The sequence below is a fragment of the Corylus avellana genome, chromosome ca7 (assembly GCF_901000735.1).
Source record: "Corylus avellana chromosome ca7, CavTom2PMs-1.0".
Lineage (NCBI taxonomy): Eukaryota > Viridiplantae > Streptophyta > Magnoliopsida > Fagales > Betulaceae > Corylus > Corylus avellana.
Genome location: NC_081547.1, coordinates 20,685,168 through 20,700,836, shown reverse-complemented (window position 1 = coordinate 20,700,836; position 15,669 = coordinate 20,685,168). Strand labels below are relative to the sequence as shown.

The following is a 15,669-nucleotide window of genomic DNA, read 5'->3' as shown; positions in this document are numbered from 1 at the left end:
TTTTTTTTTTTTTTTTTTTTTAGATTGAATTTTTTAAATTAAATTAATAAAAAAATAATATTTTAATCAGATAAAACGGTGAGTTTTGAGTAAACTAACGGAAGTTAACAAAAATTGACGGTAGGAAGTTTTCTTGTAATTTCGAGTTACCCAGGGACTAAATTTCCAAAAAAAAATACTCAGGGAGTTTTTTAAAAAAGCGCGTTTACCTAAGGATTTTATATATAATTTCCCTTATTTTTAACATAATCACTTGGTGCTTTTTGAAATTACACCACTTGTGAGATTTGTTAACCATTTTGTAGAATATGGTATATCGCACGATGCACATCAAACTGCAAAGTATTGTTTGGATGTATTAGGCTGACCTTAATGATGAAGCATAATAATAAGAAGTACTAAACACAAATTACCAACAAAATAATTGTTACTGCATACTTTGTTAGAATAAAGATAATCTCACAACTGGAATACATATAGTTATATACATTTTAACATAGGTTTACAAATTAATTTAGTAGAGCCCAAAAAAGGATGAAACATAAACCACAAGACGCTACCAAACCTAATTGTAACTACTTAATGGTTGCGTCTTTTGCACGAAGTTCAACAATCAACATTGTGTTTTTTGCAGTAAGCTCAGACAGAAGCTCGCAACAGATTTCACACGATGGGTGGTCACACCACTTGAAAAACTTGCAATAAGGTTTTCCCCTGGCATATTTTGGACATCTGAAGTATCTTCTGCCATGATTTTTTTTTGACAAGGACGTTTTCATATAGGAGGTCAAGCCACAAAAGCATTGTCTGGTCTCACTGTTATTGTGTACGGAAGAAGACGATGAGTTGTCCAACACTTAGCAAATAGTGTGTAGTGTATGTAAATAAATTGTCTACGTACAACTTGATAAAAATGCAATTAATAGGCTCACATAAAATCAGTATGTAAAACAATGAAAATTAGCCCATTGACCTTTGTAGCAGCTTTAGTTTGGGTAGATGGCCGTATTGGGTGTTTCGAGCTTTCGTGACTCATACTACACATAATGGGGCAGTTAAATTCATTGGCATAATCATAATTGTGGTTCAGATGTGTAAAGAAAAGAAAAGAAAAAGAAAAAGAAAAGAAAAGAAAAGAAAAGAAAAGAAAAAAAAAAAAGGATAGTTCAGTTTGTTAAATTTCTTCATCAATAACAATCTACAGAAATAGACAAGCAAGCGTAGTATCAATAACCACTTAGCGTGGAAATGCTTGGTCCAACACAATTCAATAATAGACACTAGGATACCAAACATATATGCAATCATCCCTACTCATTCATGGCAGTTTAATTAATTGTTTTATTTTTCTTCACGCATAAGTATATAAATTGATTTTTTTTTTTTTTTTTTAAATTGACATTTGGATCCTCTAGTTTCTACTACAAGACGGCCAAAATTTTGTAATCAATGGTCTCTCCAACTTTTAAAAACAAATTTGTGGGCAATTTAAATTCAATAACTTAGATAATTGGATCTTGACATTGATGACAAAAAAGATATAATATGAAGTTACGGTAAATCTTAGATTTAATTCATTCAATCAAATAATAGACGTATAAAGATTCAATGATTTAGGTAGCACTAATAAGATTTTTTTTTTAATCAAATAAAAATATTCGGAGTAGTATAATTTATACCACAATATATATATATATATATATATATATATATATATATATATATAGTTCATTATTAATAAAACAGTTAACAATATATAATTAATATGTCAACTACTAACTAATTAAAAATTTTACTTAATTGTTTTATTAATTATACTTCAATAGTCATACTTGTAAAAAAAGCTTTCTTTTGTACAAATGATAGCACGCCAAACAATACTAATTACACTATTATAAATAAGGTTTAAATAGGATTGTTTCAGAATTGTTCAAATTGGCAAATTTAGGAACAAAAAATAGCCAAATACAGTATAATGAATGAACAATAACAGAGTTTGATGAGAGAAATGGGCATTGGCTGACTTTGAAAACGGTGGATGGGAGAATTTGCACTGCACTGATACCTGCTCGCGGAGGAGAGAGGGGTCAATAGAGAAATGCTTTGTGGGTGTGTGACAAAATGGAAAATGGAAGGGGTTTGGGAAAGAAAATGTGATTTGAGATGGGCTGTCGGAGTACAGAGGAGAGGAATAAGAAATTTTGTTGAAAAAATGTGGGAGAAGAGTTCTTTGCAGCAGAAAAGTTGTTAATTTTTTTTTCTTTTTTGTTGAAAGACAAAGTAGAGTTAATGAGCCTGTACATGGTTAGGTTAGTTGTCATTGGTTACTTGTTGGGGTGTGTGACAATTTGAATGATTTGAGTTGTTATTGAAAACTGCGTAGACTTTTTGCTGCACATCTAAGAATGGTACTGTAACTGAAACAGTACCGTTCCAGCTACAGTGCCATTCCGCACTGTTGGCAAATGGGGCCTTGGGTTATTAAGGACCTGATGGTCTACTTCCATCTTGCCAACTCTACTATCTGAATGCCCACATCATGCATGTTATCCCGGCAAACCGGTCGAGGAAGGGAATCTCCATGCATGTCAAGCAATAACTTCTTGTCGGGTTTCCCTCAAACTCTAAGAAGACATCAACCTATATAATGAGCACAAGTAAACTTCTCACGTATGCAATAGGGTCCTTAGCAAAATTCTCCCAAAAATATCCTTTCACTGTTCTCTTGTTAATTTAGGCATCGGACTGGCTTCACCGCATTCTATAGGTATAGGTGAATCATTCTAACCCTTTTTTTTTTTTTTTTTTTTACATGAGAAATGATATTTAATAGATTCATGTACAACTGTCATATAATCATAATGATATTACAGTGAATAATATCAACCATTGACTCCAACTTTAAAAAAGGTCTTGAAGTAACCCCATTCAATATATATATATATATTTCCTAACCATGTGGGCCTTCCACGTCATACATGAAAGTTATATGCCAGTTAATTAATCAAATCATGATGGTAACACCATCGAAATATACTTCTGTGACAAATCATGATGGTAACCCGATGGAAATATACTTTTGTGAGCAAAATAGCCTGAGAGTCGACTGACTGAGGGATCAAAACAGACCAACCCTTCTGATTGGCAACTGGAATATTAATATATAGTGGCGGCACACTTGCTTTACAAAGAAGCAATAAAGAGATATAAATAATAGGGGAATCTGACGTGTTTTATCTGTCTTGTAATTTTAGGTAGGTATTATTTTTTAAGAAAACAAAATAATAATTGGTCCTTATTTTTTTCACCTTATTTTTAAAAATTAATATCCACCTTAGACGAGGATAATACTAAAAAAAAAAAAAAACACCTAGCATTTTCTTAAATAATATAATAGTGAACTAGCAAGTCCCACTTTTTTTTTTTCTTTTTTCTGAACAAATTAAAAATGGTAGGCTGAGAAAACTAATTGTAGTTATCATATCTGAGCGTGACTATAGTAATACCTACCGGCTGGGAGCCGCACATAATCGAGGGGCCTAAACAGTGAGAACGGCACTGAAAGAGTCTAGACAGTAAAAATTACGAACGCTCCCTCAAGTACGACTATACCATAATCAGGCTCCACTTAATCATAAAATAAATATATACTGTGTTGTACTCCACCTGTCACAATACTAAAAAGAAAAAAATGGAGGCTCTAGAAGCCTCTCTCCACTGCATACATTCAAGTACCTGAATTTTCCATTAGAAACACCAGGTATAGTCCAAAATCTCACAAGAATCTCAAGTTTGACAGCTCATCTGTGGAGGGACCCACGTAGGGACTAGGTAGGGCCGGAATCCGAGTCATCAAACGTGGAGAATACGTGGCATAGTCATCCGTGTGGGAGACCATTTGCATGGGGATGGCACGTGGTGGCATGAAGAAGCTCCATGGCCTATATAGAGCCCTCGGCCACTCCTTCCTTTTTTGCACTCAAAATTAATAATCCTACCCTCCCATAAATAACTGAAGGAGTCCCTCTGCTTGCAAACTCTTTTTTCTCGCCTTTTCTCTCTAGAATTCTGTTACCATTATTCTCTCTCTGTAATTTGTTGACTCAGTGGAAAAATGAAGGAAAGCGTAGCAAACCCTTTGCATCTCAAATCTTTGAACCACATCTCACTTGTGTGTAAATCGGTTGAGAAGGCCATTGATTTCTACCAGAATGTTCTTGGGTTTTTCCCTATCAGGAGGCCGGGTTCTTTTGACTTTGATGGGGCATGGTAATATATATATATGTTTCTTTGATCATCCTCTCAATTCTTGGAGAAAAGTTTCTTTAATGGAGGTTTCATTTCTCTGTGTGTGTTCTTATAACAGGTTATTTGGCTTCGGGATCGGAATACATCTACTGCAATCAGAGACTCCTGAGAACATGCCAAAGAAGACTGAAATTAATCCAAAGGATAATCATATCTCTTTTCAGGTAATTTTCTTTCTTTAGAGTAACAAAAGGGAAAGAAAAACTAAACAAACAAGTGATAAAGGAAGGTGCAGAAACAAAATTCAGGCATTGGGAACGCAGAGAGAGAAAAAATATATATATACTATTACTCTATGCTTGAGGAAAATTTTCATTGTTGGACTAGAATATTTTGTTTGTGAGTTTTTTTTTTTTTTCTTTCAAGTTTTCAAGGGGTTTGAGAGTTTTCTTTTTATTCTTGAAAAAAGTTTTCAGAATCGAGTTTCGAAAACATAACTAAACATGTCAATTGGTGTTAAAATATCCTTTATGCACCAGAAAGGAAAACATAAATCATTCCATTGAATCAGATCTTCAGTCTACCCATTTTATTTTATTAAATTATCAATTGTGTTAAAAGCTGAACTTACTAATTTTATAATTTAATTTAGGTAATGTTATGTGTTTTTCTTGTATTCTCCTGGTCATCTTCTTGGATATTATTTTTTTTAAAAAAAAAACCTAAATTACTAATTTTATAATTTAATTTAGAGGAATGTTAGATGCATTTTTCTTGTATTCTCATGGTCTCACTTGATATTATTATTTTTTTTTAAAAAAAAAATGACCTTACTTTTTATTTTTAGAAAATAATATTTACTTGGGAACACCTATTATTTTTCTATAATTTATATTCTAACACTATAATTATCAACTTTCTCATAAACTTGAATCAATAAAAATGAATTAATTTATATTTTTTAATATAATCAAGTAAGTTTAATCATATTTAAACTAAGTGGCAAGATCTTTTAGTACAGATACCAGTAGTTCAAATATCACTTATCAAATATCTCAGAAACTTCGAATCAATTAAAAAAAAAAAAAAAACTAATTTAGTTGTTTAATTTATATTATTTTAATATAATCGAGCAAGTTTAATCATATTTAAACATGTTGCCATGCACTTATTGGTTCGTGCATGCTCTCAACTTTTGCCAACTTTTGGAACTGCTACTTTTTAATTTGTCTCTTCATTAAAAGACAAAACAAATATATATATATATATATATATATATATATATATATATATGCTGTGCCAGAAACTACTTATTAATTTGTCTCTTGATTAAAAGACAAAACAAATATCCTGTTGAGCCAGAAACCAAAATTAATTATGCTGGGAATAATTAATTACGTGATTAATTAAATGATGATTAAAATTGTTGAGGTTGAATATTTGTAGTGTGAGAGCATGGGCGCGGTTGAGAAGAAGCTGAAGGAGATGGGGATCAAGTACGCGCGGGCGATGGTAGAGGAAGGCGGGATCCACGTTGATCAGATCTTCTTCCACGATCCTGATGGGTTCATGGTGGAGATATGCAACTGCGACAACCTTCCCGTGGTCCCATTAGCGGGCGAGATGGCTCGATCATGCTCGCGCGTAAACCTCCAGATGATACATCAGCAGCAGCAGATCCGAGTCGTCCATCAGTAGAACTGTAGAGGAGGAGGAGTAGGAGGAGGGCGTTTGGTGGGGTCACTGGAGTGCCAATAATAATAATAATAAAAATTAAAAAAAATCATCGGGACTCGTATTTGCTTGTTTTCTTCTACTTCTTGTGTTTCGTTTTCTATTTGTGATGAAGACAAATTTAAAAATCCAAATGGGAAATTGTTTGCTTTTTCCAACTTTTTCATCTCAATGAGCTGTCTTGCAAATTATGATCTCAAATCTTCAAAACCACGTTGTTCACACCTAATTTACTCTATGATTAATGCAACTTGAGATAATTCAGAGAAAATATTAGCTATATTTGTGCTATTATTTAAATAAACTATTGGTCTAATTTGAGTTTTCAAGAATCATTTACAAAGCTATTCCAAAATTAGGGGTTGAATTGGAATTTTTGATAATTATGAGTTATTTATTATCTTTTCAATATGATAACGATTAAGGGTAAAAGTATTAATCAATTGTGTGGAATATTAATCTTTTGAGAAACTGGTTATTACAGCACACGTTTGGAGACTGTTGGATCACGTTTCAAAAGCAAATAAGGATTTGCTTTTGTTGACAAGAGACGTGTTGAGACCATAAATTAATAAATACTGAAGTCAAACATCATATTGACAAGAGACGCGTGTAGAAATTGGATGCATGAGTGGGGGGAGGAAAGAGAGAGGTTGGGATTGGAGAAGTACTAAAGTCATACATCATGATAAATAGTAGAATATTAAAATATCTCTCATGTTGAGAGGGTAGGAGTTTAATAGTAATTTATGGTCATTTATATTATTTAAGGGGCGTTTCAAATTATTGTTCTTTACAATCCATTTTACTTTGTTTTGGAGATTAACAAAGATTATGCTTGCAGCAGATGACACTTAACAGCATACAACATGAAAATATAAAAAAATACATATAAGGGTTAAATATTTTTTTGTTCCCTATAGTTTCAACACTTTATTTTTCTCTCTCTTAGGGTTTCATTTTTATCACAAAAGGTACTTATGGTTTTCATAAAGACTAAAATGGTATTTTTGTTAAAATTTTGTCCAAAACTTAATAGAATGTCATGTAAGCACCAATCAAATATCGCTACATGTCATATAATTAATTTAAAAAATAAAAAGATTGAAAAATTATATTTTTTTCAAAAAAAAAAAATGGAAAGAGCCCAAGGGGTGGCTGAAATCACCCCCATTGGGTTTGGGGTGGTTTCGGCCGCCCCCTTTGGCAATGGAGTGGCCTGGCCACCCCCATTAGGCTCATTGGGGGGTGGTGAGCCACCCCCACTGCCAGATGTGGCTCGGCCATCTAGAGGAAACGCATCTCTTTTTCTTGCCCTTTTCCATCAACGTTCTATAGAACGACCCTCGTGACTATTCTGAGGCATCCATATCTGAATTTGTCACCCAATACGACCCTCGTGTCTATTCTGAGGCATCCATATCTGAATTTGTCACCCAATACACCACCAGGGTTCACCGTGATTTCAAATTCTGAAATACCTCTGCCGATGCTAACCAGTTCTACGTATAATATCATTATGTTGGTCGAGAGGCTGCCTCTAGGCTTCATGATTTGTATAACAATGCGATCCAGGTAACTTGCTCATCCAGCTACGTCTATTGATACTATGTTTCCCACAAAGATGTGGGTTTGCCGCAAGTTTGGCCTCGCCCACATAAGATAGCTCTCACTCCCTCGACCACTCCCATCCAACTATGGGGGTAGCTCACCACTCCCAAACCGACCAGATGGGGGTGGCCAGCCACCCTCCAAATGTAGCCACCCCAAATTTTTTTTCTTTTTTCTTTATATATATATATATATATAATCTTTTTAATTTTTTTAAAAATTAATTATATGACACGTAGTGACATTTGATTGGTGCTGACATGATGTTCCGTTAAGTTTTGGACAGAATTTTAATAGAGGTACCATCTTGGTCTTTATGAAAACTACAGGTACCTCTTGTGATAAAAATAAAATCCTAAAGGAAAAAAAATAAAGTGTTAAAACCTTAGGGGGCAAAAGAGTATTTAACCCTACATATAATATAGATAGATATCCATCAAGTGTTACAATTTAAGTTCATCAACTAAGAAAATATTGCAAATCCAATAAAGCATTAAACAAGTTCAACGAGATCAAAATTTAAGCTCATTAAGGTCTTCATAAGTTAGATCACAATCTTGAATAATCTCAACAACACAGTCTTAGTCAATCTAAGGACCCTTACTCCAAAAATACTAATTCAAATATAAATAGATATCCATCAAGTGTTACGATTTAAGATCATTCATCAAGTAAGAAAATATTACAAATCCAGACTAAAAAGGTAGTAAAGCATTAAACAAAGTTCAACGAGATCAAAAGTTAAGCTCATTAAGGTCTTCATAAGTTAGATCACAATCTTGAATAACCTCAACAACACGGTCATAGTCAATCTGAGGACCCTTACTCCAAACATACTAATTCAAATAAACATCATGCAACTCGTTTCAGAAATGATCAATCTTTTATACTCGCTCTGTCATCAAAAGGTTAGATAATCCACGATCTAACTCCTCAAAAATGAGTCAAGCCAAGTCTTCCGAGACTTTCAGGAAAAATGGTTTCATCTCCACAGTTTTCATCATCCTCAAACAATCAACTATAAAACAATACATGTTTTACAAGTAAAAAGGTACAAGCGTTAGTCCAACACTTAGTGATTACAATTCATATGCATTAAATGTATTTATGGAGTAAACTTGGTGATCATTTGGCAGAGGGCTTACAAAACAAAAACAGTATTAGGGTAAGATTCTCAGTTGGACAATAATGTGACATGACGATGCAATATAGATATAATACATGATAATTAAGATAAACATGTCATAGTTCAACTCCATATAGTCTATTCAAGCCCTTGATCCATTCTTGGTTGGGTTAACGAAGTCCCGAGTGACCTGTTTGTGACATTTATCTACTTTAATATGGTCATTTGTATTAATAAAGGGTGTTTCTGATATATAAAGTAAGTTAAATGATTATTTTCTACAATACAGTTTACTGTATTTGGGAGATCAAGGATCCCTCGTAGTAGCTATTGGAGGTTACGGCTCACTCGAAGTATCCAATATATCCATTCATTTTTCTTTTTGTACTAGTTGGTTCATATCATGAGGTCAAATGAAAAGAATTTGTTCTAATAACCTTAAAGGATCTTTTTATTCCTTTCATTTTAGAAATTTCTCTTAAAATATAGTGACTAAAATGTTTTCAATTTTACATTAGAGTAATGCTAGAAGCTATATTTTTAATCTGCAATAATCCCACAAGGTTGACTAGTTGAGAGTTCGAACCAACCTTTGGATCAATCTTTATTAAAAATAAATAAATCTAAGGGTTGATTGAGAGTACCATATTCACATTTTATAATAGTTGTGAGATAAAAATGTAACATATAGCATTACTCTTTAGATTAATATATTATGATAATACCTCTTATATAAACTATGTATGATTCAGAATTTCCGGGATGATGTAGATTTAAATTGACAAAGCATGCCCGGCTCTTCCACTAGGCAATTTACACAGTTGTTTAAGACCCACAATAGAATAAGGCCTCAAAATAGTAATAGTATTGGTAGCATTAGTAAATAGTATATATATATATATATATATATATATTAGGAAAAAATCTATCTCCTTAAACTACCACATAATTGAGAATGTTTCCCCTAAGCTACCAAAAAATTGACAAGGCTAGCTAAAAGACAACGATGGCCCTAAATTTTTATTAATAAGACAAAAATACCCCTATAAATTTAATAAAACAAAAAACAAAAAATTAAAACCAAAAAAAAAAAAAAAATCTTTAATACAAACGATTTTTTTTTAAAGAAAAATAATAATAAATTCCACTCCTTCTTTTCATTTTTTTTTTATTTTTAGTTTTTTTAATTTTTAATTTTAATGTTATTAAGGATATTTTCATCATTAGGGAAACATTGACAATATGTGGTAGTTTTGGGGACATTGTCACTATTAAAAATTTGGAGAGGATGTTGTCAATTAGGTAATAGTTAAAAGTGGTATATGAACTTTTTTTCAAATATATATATTAAAAAAAAATATGACAGGTTTGTGAAGAAAAAAAAATATAAAAATAAATAAATAAATAAAACACTTTTGGTGCGTTATCACACAAAAAAAAAAAAAAAAAAAAAAACCAATGCCCAATGAACCCCTCTCTGTTAGAGAGTTATCAGCGGATAACTCTCTCCATGTTATCAAGAATTTAAACGTACATTTAAGTGAAGATAAGGATAACATTTGTTGTGATAATATCATAACACTAGTGTTTGGGTTATACTGCCTTACCATCAATTGTGGTTAGGGATTTGTATATATAGATAAAACTATTATAGGAGATAACATAGAGATTACAAATATAAATTCAGGCTCAGCTTACTTCGACGTAAAATGGTTTCCAGAAAATGATTTTCTCATTTTACGTAAAATAGTGGTCAACGGAAAATATTTTCCTTTTGACCGAAAATTCTTCTTTAATTTTCGGAAAATGGTTTACGGTTTTGAAAACCGTAAATCATTTTCCGACTATGAGCATCTCATTCTTAAATCGATGGATCTTGTTAAGACCCGCCCAGAACTTCGTTGGGACTTGACCGGGACCCGCCCGAGACCTGACTGGGACCCTCCAGGGACTTGACCGGGACTCGCCCTGGACTTGACCTGGACCCACCCTGAAACTGATCGGGACTTGACCGGGACCCGCCCGAGACTTACCCAAGACTTGTCCAGGACCCGCCTAGGACTTGACCGAGACCCACCCGGGACCTCGGCAGGACCAGCCCGAGACTTGACTGAGACCCTCCCGGGACTTGCCCAGGACCCTGGCGGGACCCGCCTGGGACCTGTCATGAGACTTGACCGGGACCCGCCCGAGAACTGACAAGGACTTGACTGGGACCCGCCCGGGACCTGCGAGGGACTTGACCGATACCCCCCGAGACCTGCACGAGACTTGACCAGGACTTGCCCAGTCAGGTCCCGGGCGAGTCCCAGTCAAGTCCCGGCAGGCCCCGAGTGGGTTCCAGCCAAATCCCAACGGGGTCCCAAGCAAGTCTCAAGCGGGTCCCAGTTAAGTCCCGGCGGGGTCCAGGTCAAGTCCCGGGCATGTACCGAGCAAGTCCCGGTCAAGTCCCGGGCAAGTTTCGGGTGGGTCCCGAACAAGTCCCGGTCAGGTCCCGGGCGAGGTCCAGGACAAGTCTCAGTTAAGTTCCAGCAGGGTCCCGTACAGGTCCCTGCGGGGTCTCAAATAAGTCCCGTACAAATTCTGGCGACGACCTTATTAGAAAAAATATATATATAAAAAAATATATATTAAAAAAAATTATTTTCCATGTGCAAGGTAAATATTTTCAAGGAAAATGGCTTTCCTGAAAATATTTTTCGACGAAAACCATTTTACGTCGAAATAAGTTGATAACTCTTTGACACTCTCCCTCCCCCTCTCTCTCCCTCTCAAATTACCAAATCAAATCAAAAAATCAAAATCATAGTAAGACTGTCAAGACTTTGACACCAGACACGTTGCAATTTGTTGTGTCAGGTAGGAGGCTTAGGAGTGTCGTTATGAGCTCGCCAGCTTCACAACCAGCCAGTGCAGCTCTCGTCTCTCCCTCAATCCCTCGCAGTCTTGATCCATTGAGCCAAAGTCAAGACTCCATATTGCATTCCTATATATATAGAGTCACTAATGACCATCAGTTCTTCAGCTTTTTTCTTAGATTTATGGCTCTTCTACATTGGTTTTTAATGAGACAATATATGATCATCTTCTACTTCACTTGTGTACAAGTATTTTTGTGGTTTTCTAAACCTTCGTTTTCTATTGCAAAATTGTCCACAAAAGCAGATTTTTGGGCCGCCCGGGACTAGGGGAGACCATCCCCAAATAAGATAAGATTCCATTTCTCCTTAAAACTCTCTCTGAATGCTTTATTGACTTAAGAGATTCTTGCCAGCAGCCCCAACCGACGCTTTTCCTGCGGCCATTTTCTTGTCTTGGTTAAGGTTACTATTAATTTAAAGAGTTACATATCTCTCTTAATGCTCCCCCACAACTAGGGTGTGATAACATGGGTGTTATAGCCTTTGCCTCTAATCCCATCTTGCATGCTAGAACAAAGCATACGGAGATTGATTACCATTTTATTTTGTGAGAAATTCGTAATTAGGAGTTGCTTGCTCGATATATTTCCATTCATGATCAATGCGCATATATTTTTACCACGGGATTGACCTCTGCTAGATTTCTGCTTTTATGAGACAAGCTCATGATTATTGCTCCTCCCATGAGCTTGAGGGGCTGTTAATATCAACGAAAATAAGGATCCCTAAAGCTTTAGCAATCATGAATTTCGATACAAAAGCAATTTAAACTCAAAAAGTAAATATAAATTTTTTTTTTTTTTTTTTTTGAATGGGCAAAAGTTTTATTTTATTTTTTCATATATATATACCCGGATCCCTCTAAAACATGCATGTCTATTAATTAAAGAAGGTGACAAGACAACATATGAAACAATAACACAACACAACACAACTTTATTAATAATATTCCAATTATATATCACATACATGCATGAAGATGATGAAGAAGAAAAGGTACGTCAGAGCCCCCTTGCAAGCATTTGCTCGTAATTCTCTATGGATTCGAGCCTCTGGATCAAAAGCTGTTGCCGGAACTTCTTGATGAATGCGTCGGCGCTTTCGTTGATGTCTTCGGATGCCTTGCTCTGATCTGCTGCCTTCTTTGCCGCCGCCGGAGCCTCTTTTCTGTCCACACTATGACACTTGGCATCTCCCTTCTCCCTGAAATCATCGGCTCCCCTCTCTCTTCCATGTTTTGCAGTTGTGGGGGCATCCATTAATGGAGGCGGCGTGGAGCTTTTCTCCATCTCTTCTCTCTCAACCAACAAGCTCAAGGACTGCCTTCCTCAGATCCTTTTCTTCAATATATAGAACTGGTATTATTATTATTATTATTATTATTATTATTAATGGAAGGGTTAAATATGAGGTGGCCAAAGTGAACATCTTTGCTGACTTTGAAAATAAAGTGAGTAAAAAGTAATTAAGTCTCACGCATGTGATTGGACGTTTGAAAGCAATTGTACGCCTTAAGACATGGCCCAACGTGGGGGTTAGCACCAAAATCGGCCGACCGGATCGCCATTTTAAGGAATAGAGTAATGCTGGATTAGGCTCAGGTGTTATATGAAAAAAAAAAATATATATATATATATATATATTATACAAGACTTTTAGGTTTTTCAACTGTTTAAATTTAATTTCAAATTTTTTTATGATAAGAGAAAATAAAATTAAATGTAGACCCTTTAAAAAAAAAATTATAGGAGATTTTTTGTAGTTTTTTTTACAGCTCCAAAGTTAAATCCATTTTTCATAACCCATTACACATCGGCTTTAGTGACGGAGTTAGAGGGTGCTGGATATTTTAGGTTTTTTTCTTTATTTTGGCCCCTAAAAATAATTTAATATATGCAGTACAGCTTCCTTAAAATTAAACTTTTATTTTTATTCTTGACTGACGTGACATGTTTTAGTCAGCCAAAACATGTCATAATAAAATGAGTGTGATTAATATTGAATGAACATTACTTAATATGAGGTATAAATAATGCAAGGTTAGGATGATGAATTTGTGTGTATATAAAACGTAAGCTATAGCTATCATATCTCTCTCCTCTCCCACATGCACACATGTAAATGTATAGGTTGAATTATTAAAAGGAAGAAGGTTGGTGGGAGATGAGTAGCTAATGAATTGAAGAATAGTATGGCAGCCATACCTGACTGTATAATTGCGTATAGGTGCATTGTATTGTATATATGCACATGTTAACAGAATAAATATATAGATATATGGTTTAATCAATTACACATGCATGTATGGCATATTTTGATGAGCATGGCAAGTGGGTCACGCTAAATCATAAATGTCATCAGAATTAAAGGATCGCATATGCATAGGGTTGAGATATTCTTTTTCCATTTGACAATATACAATCTTGGAATGTTGGGCATATAGAAAAGGAACCAAACTTTACATCTCTTAATTTTCTTTGTGTTGAAAAAACAGTCGTTGGAACAAGCTAGATCAAAATGCCTACTTCAACTTTATTTGTGGATACATGCCCACTTTTTGCAACTTTTTTATACCCCCCTCAACCTCATCTATTCCATCTAACCCTTTTTCCCCTTTTCTTGATACTTTCAGTTATGTATATTTATGTCTCACTCCCTACACATTACTACACTAGGAGTGGCAATTCGTGTTTGTGTGTCAAGTTAATTTGGGTTAAGTCAAGACATCTGTAAAAAATTATATTGGTCAATTTTATCTCGACCCATTTAATTAATCGGGTCAATTTCTTAAACCAAAATTCGCTAATTTTATGCTCAATTTGCAAATCATATCAAAAACTGATAGCCCTAAATTAATGGGCCTGGATCAAGTTGACTTCTTAGAGCATCTCCTGCAATGTTATAATTAAAAAGTATAATTCTCTAGTGCTTTAACTACTGTTTTTTCTATACACACTCTAATAGAGTCCCTATCTCTTCTCTACTCTTTTTTTATTTTATTTTATTTTATATTATTGTCAACACTCATATTATCAGACATTAAGTCATTAACTATCATATTTTTCCAACAATCATATATGCTCATTTATTTTTGGCATAGGAAACTTTAAACTAAAACACTCATATTTTTCCAACAATCATATATGCTCATTTATTTTTGGCATAGGAAACTTTAACTAAATGAGTGGAGATATAGAGTACACCAACGTGAGTGAACAGTGCTCACGCTGATGTACTTTTTGACAAAAAATAATATTAAAAAATATTAAAATAATAATATTAAAAAAATAATATTATAAAGTACACCAGCGTTAGCACTATTCATTTACGTTAGTGTATTCTATATCACCACTCTAACTAAATTGTAGTTAAAGAATCACATTTTTTCTATTTTATTTACCCAGTATTTTAAAGCACATACATCCTAAAAATCTTTCTTTTTTTTTTTTTAAATGTCTTTTCTTAACAGTTATATTTTCACAAATTTGTCTCTTCCCCAACGGTCATGTTTTAAAAAATTCTTTTCTAACCAGTCATATTTTTCAAAATTCATATTTTGCTAACATTCATCCATTACCCATCATTGCATTAGAAACCGAAAAACTTATTCTCAATTCCAATTAGATCTTATCGAGCACTTATGACAACGTCATGACCAATCTAAGAAACTTGGGTCCTGGGATGGATGATGAGTTTAACATGCATTATTTATGTTAAGTTAGTATTGATTATAATTTAAAATTCCACGATCATTATAGCTTTTTAGTAGTTTGTATCTAGAGTAACGTTGCATATACCATGATACCAAGCAAACATTCAACAAATATTTCACAAAGCTAATGTGGCAAGATCTAACAATTACTAGATTTTTATTTTTTTTAATAATGTCATATACAACATTTTTATCCCACGATGCTGACGTTACAATTCAAAGTAACTCTTGAAACTACTATCTAAGAAATGTGGGATAAATTTTTTTTATTTTTTATTTTTAACAATGGCTAATTAGAAAAGATAATTGAGTCGCTC

At 34.1% G+C, this 15,669-nt stretch overlaps 2 protein-coding genes across 2 annotated transcripts; one reads left to right on the top strand and one right to left on the bottom strand.

The window, feature by feature from the left end:
• The first annotated feature begins 3,988 nt into the window (after window positions 1-3,988).
• LOC132187455 (glyoxylase I 4-like) lies at window positions 3,989-6,154 on the top strand. The gene is made up of 3 exons (XM_059601771.1): window positions 3,989-4,269; window positions 4,367-4,472; window positions 5,695-6,154. Exons 1-3 carry the CDS (start codon window positions 4,115-4,117, stop codon window positions 5,944-5,946), a joined length of 513 nt encoding a protein of 170 aa, XP_059457754.1. The 5' UTR covers window positions 3,989-4,114; the 3' UTR covers window positions 5,947-6,154.
• Window positions 6,155-12,575: 6,421 nt separating this feature from the next.
• LOC132186114 (uncharacterized) lies at window positions 12,576-12,942 on the bottom strand. Its single transcript, XM_059599931.1, has one exon. The coding sequence runs from the start codon at window positions 12,927-12,929 to the stop codon at window positions 12,642-12,644; it is 288 nt and encodes a 95-aa protein (XP_059455914.1). The 5' UTR covers window positions 12,930-12,942; the 3' UTR covers window positions 12,576-12,641.
• Between the last annotated feature and the right edge of the window lie 2,727 nt (window positions 12,943-15,669).

Coding starts and splice junctions, on each gene's coding strand:
- LOC132187455 (XM_059601771.1), top strand. CDS start 4,115: ATGAAGGAAAGCGTAGCAAACCCTTTGCATCTCAAATCTTTGAACCAC. Junction 4,270..4,366: donor TTTGACTTTGATGGGGCATG/GTAATATATATA, acceptor TTCTTATAACAG/GTTATTTGGCTTCGGGATCG. Junction 4,473..5,694: donor ATAATCATATCTCTTTTCAG/GTAATTTTCTTT, acceptor GAATATTTGTAG/TGTGAGAGCATGGGCGCGGT.
- LOC132186114 (XM_059599931.1), bottom strand. CDS start 12,929: ATGGAGAAAAGCTCCACGCCGCCTCCATTAATGGATGCCCCCACAACT.